Source organism: Buceros rhinoceros, unplaced genomic scaffold (assembly GCF_000710305.1).
Source record: "Buceros rhinoceros silvestris isolate BGI_N320 unplaced genomic scaffold, ASM71030v1 scaffold21578, whole genome shotgun sequence".
Lineage (NCBI taxonomy): Eukaryota > Metazoa > Chordata > Aves > Bucerotiformes > Bucerotidae > Buceros > Buceros rhinoceros.
The window spans coordinates 1,003-1,611 of record NW_010425417.1 but is presented as its reverse complement, the minus strand read 5'-3'; the positions used below and the strand labels follow the sequence as shown (position 1 = coordinate 1,611).

The 609-nt window shown below is 64.2% G+C and overlaps 1 protein-coding gene across 1 annotated transcript in view; it reads right to left on the bottom strand.

Annotated features, from left to right (window-relative positions):
• The window catches only part of CREB3L3 (cAMP responsive element binding protein 3-like 3), a gene marked incomplete at its 5' end in the record, with an annotated part of 3,753 nt that overhangs the window by 2,703 nt on the left and 441 nt on the right, over window positions 1-609 (bottom strand). The window contains one exon of the mRNA XM_010141155.1: window positions 461-609. This exon is cut by the window's right edge and continues 1 nt beyond it. Within this exon, the coding sequence (XP_010139457.1) occupies window positions 461-609 (149 nt within the window). The remainder of the gene's footprint in view (window positions 1-460) is intronic.

Genomic DNA, 609 nt, shown 5'->3' with positions numbered 1-609 from the left:
CCCCCATGTCGGGATGAGGGGAGAGCTGTCAGTGTCCTGCTCTGTCCCCACCGTCCTCAGTGCAGGACCCTCACCCCTGCCACGGCCCCAGAGCTATGGTGACTTGCTGCCCCTCACCAGCCCAGTGGCCCCAGATCGTGTCCCCCCCAGACTGTCCCTCTGTGCTCTGGGTGCTGCTCAGCCCACCTCAGCACCGCAAAACCTCCCTCCTCTTCCAGTCTCCCCTGCCAACACCAGTCTTACCAGTGCACCCCAGTTCTCAAGCTCTCCCCACTCCCCACCCCAATCCTCCAGACCTCCCAGTTCCCCCCAGTCTGCCCAGTTCCCTCTAGTTCCCTAATTTCCTCACTATACCCAAGAGACCCCAGATCCCCTATCCCTCGTCAGCTCTCCAATGTCCCCAGTGACCCTCCAGTGTCCCCTAAGTGCTCCCAGCCAGTTTCTCCCCTGTGGCTCACCCAGGTCGATGGAGACCTCGGGTTGCTGGACCCCAGCCCCCCCCGGGAGGGGCAGAGCCTGGCAGGGGTTGGCGTACGGGTACAGGACCTCGCTGGGACCACCATCACTGCACCTTGGGGGGCTGTCGAGCTGGTCGGAGGGGGGGTCCTC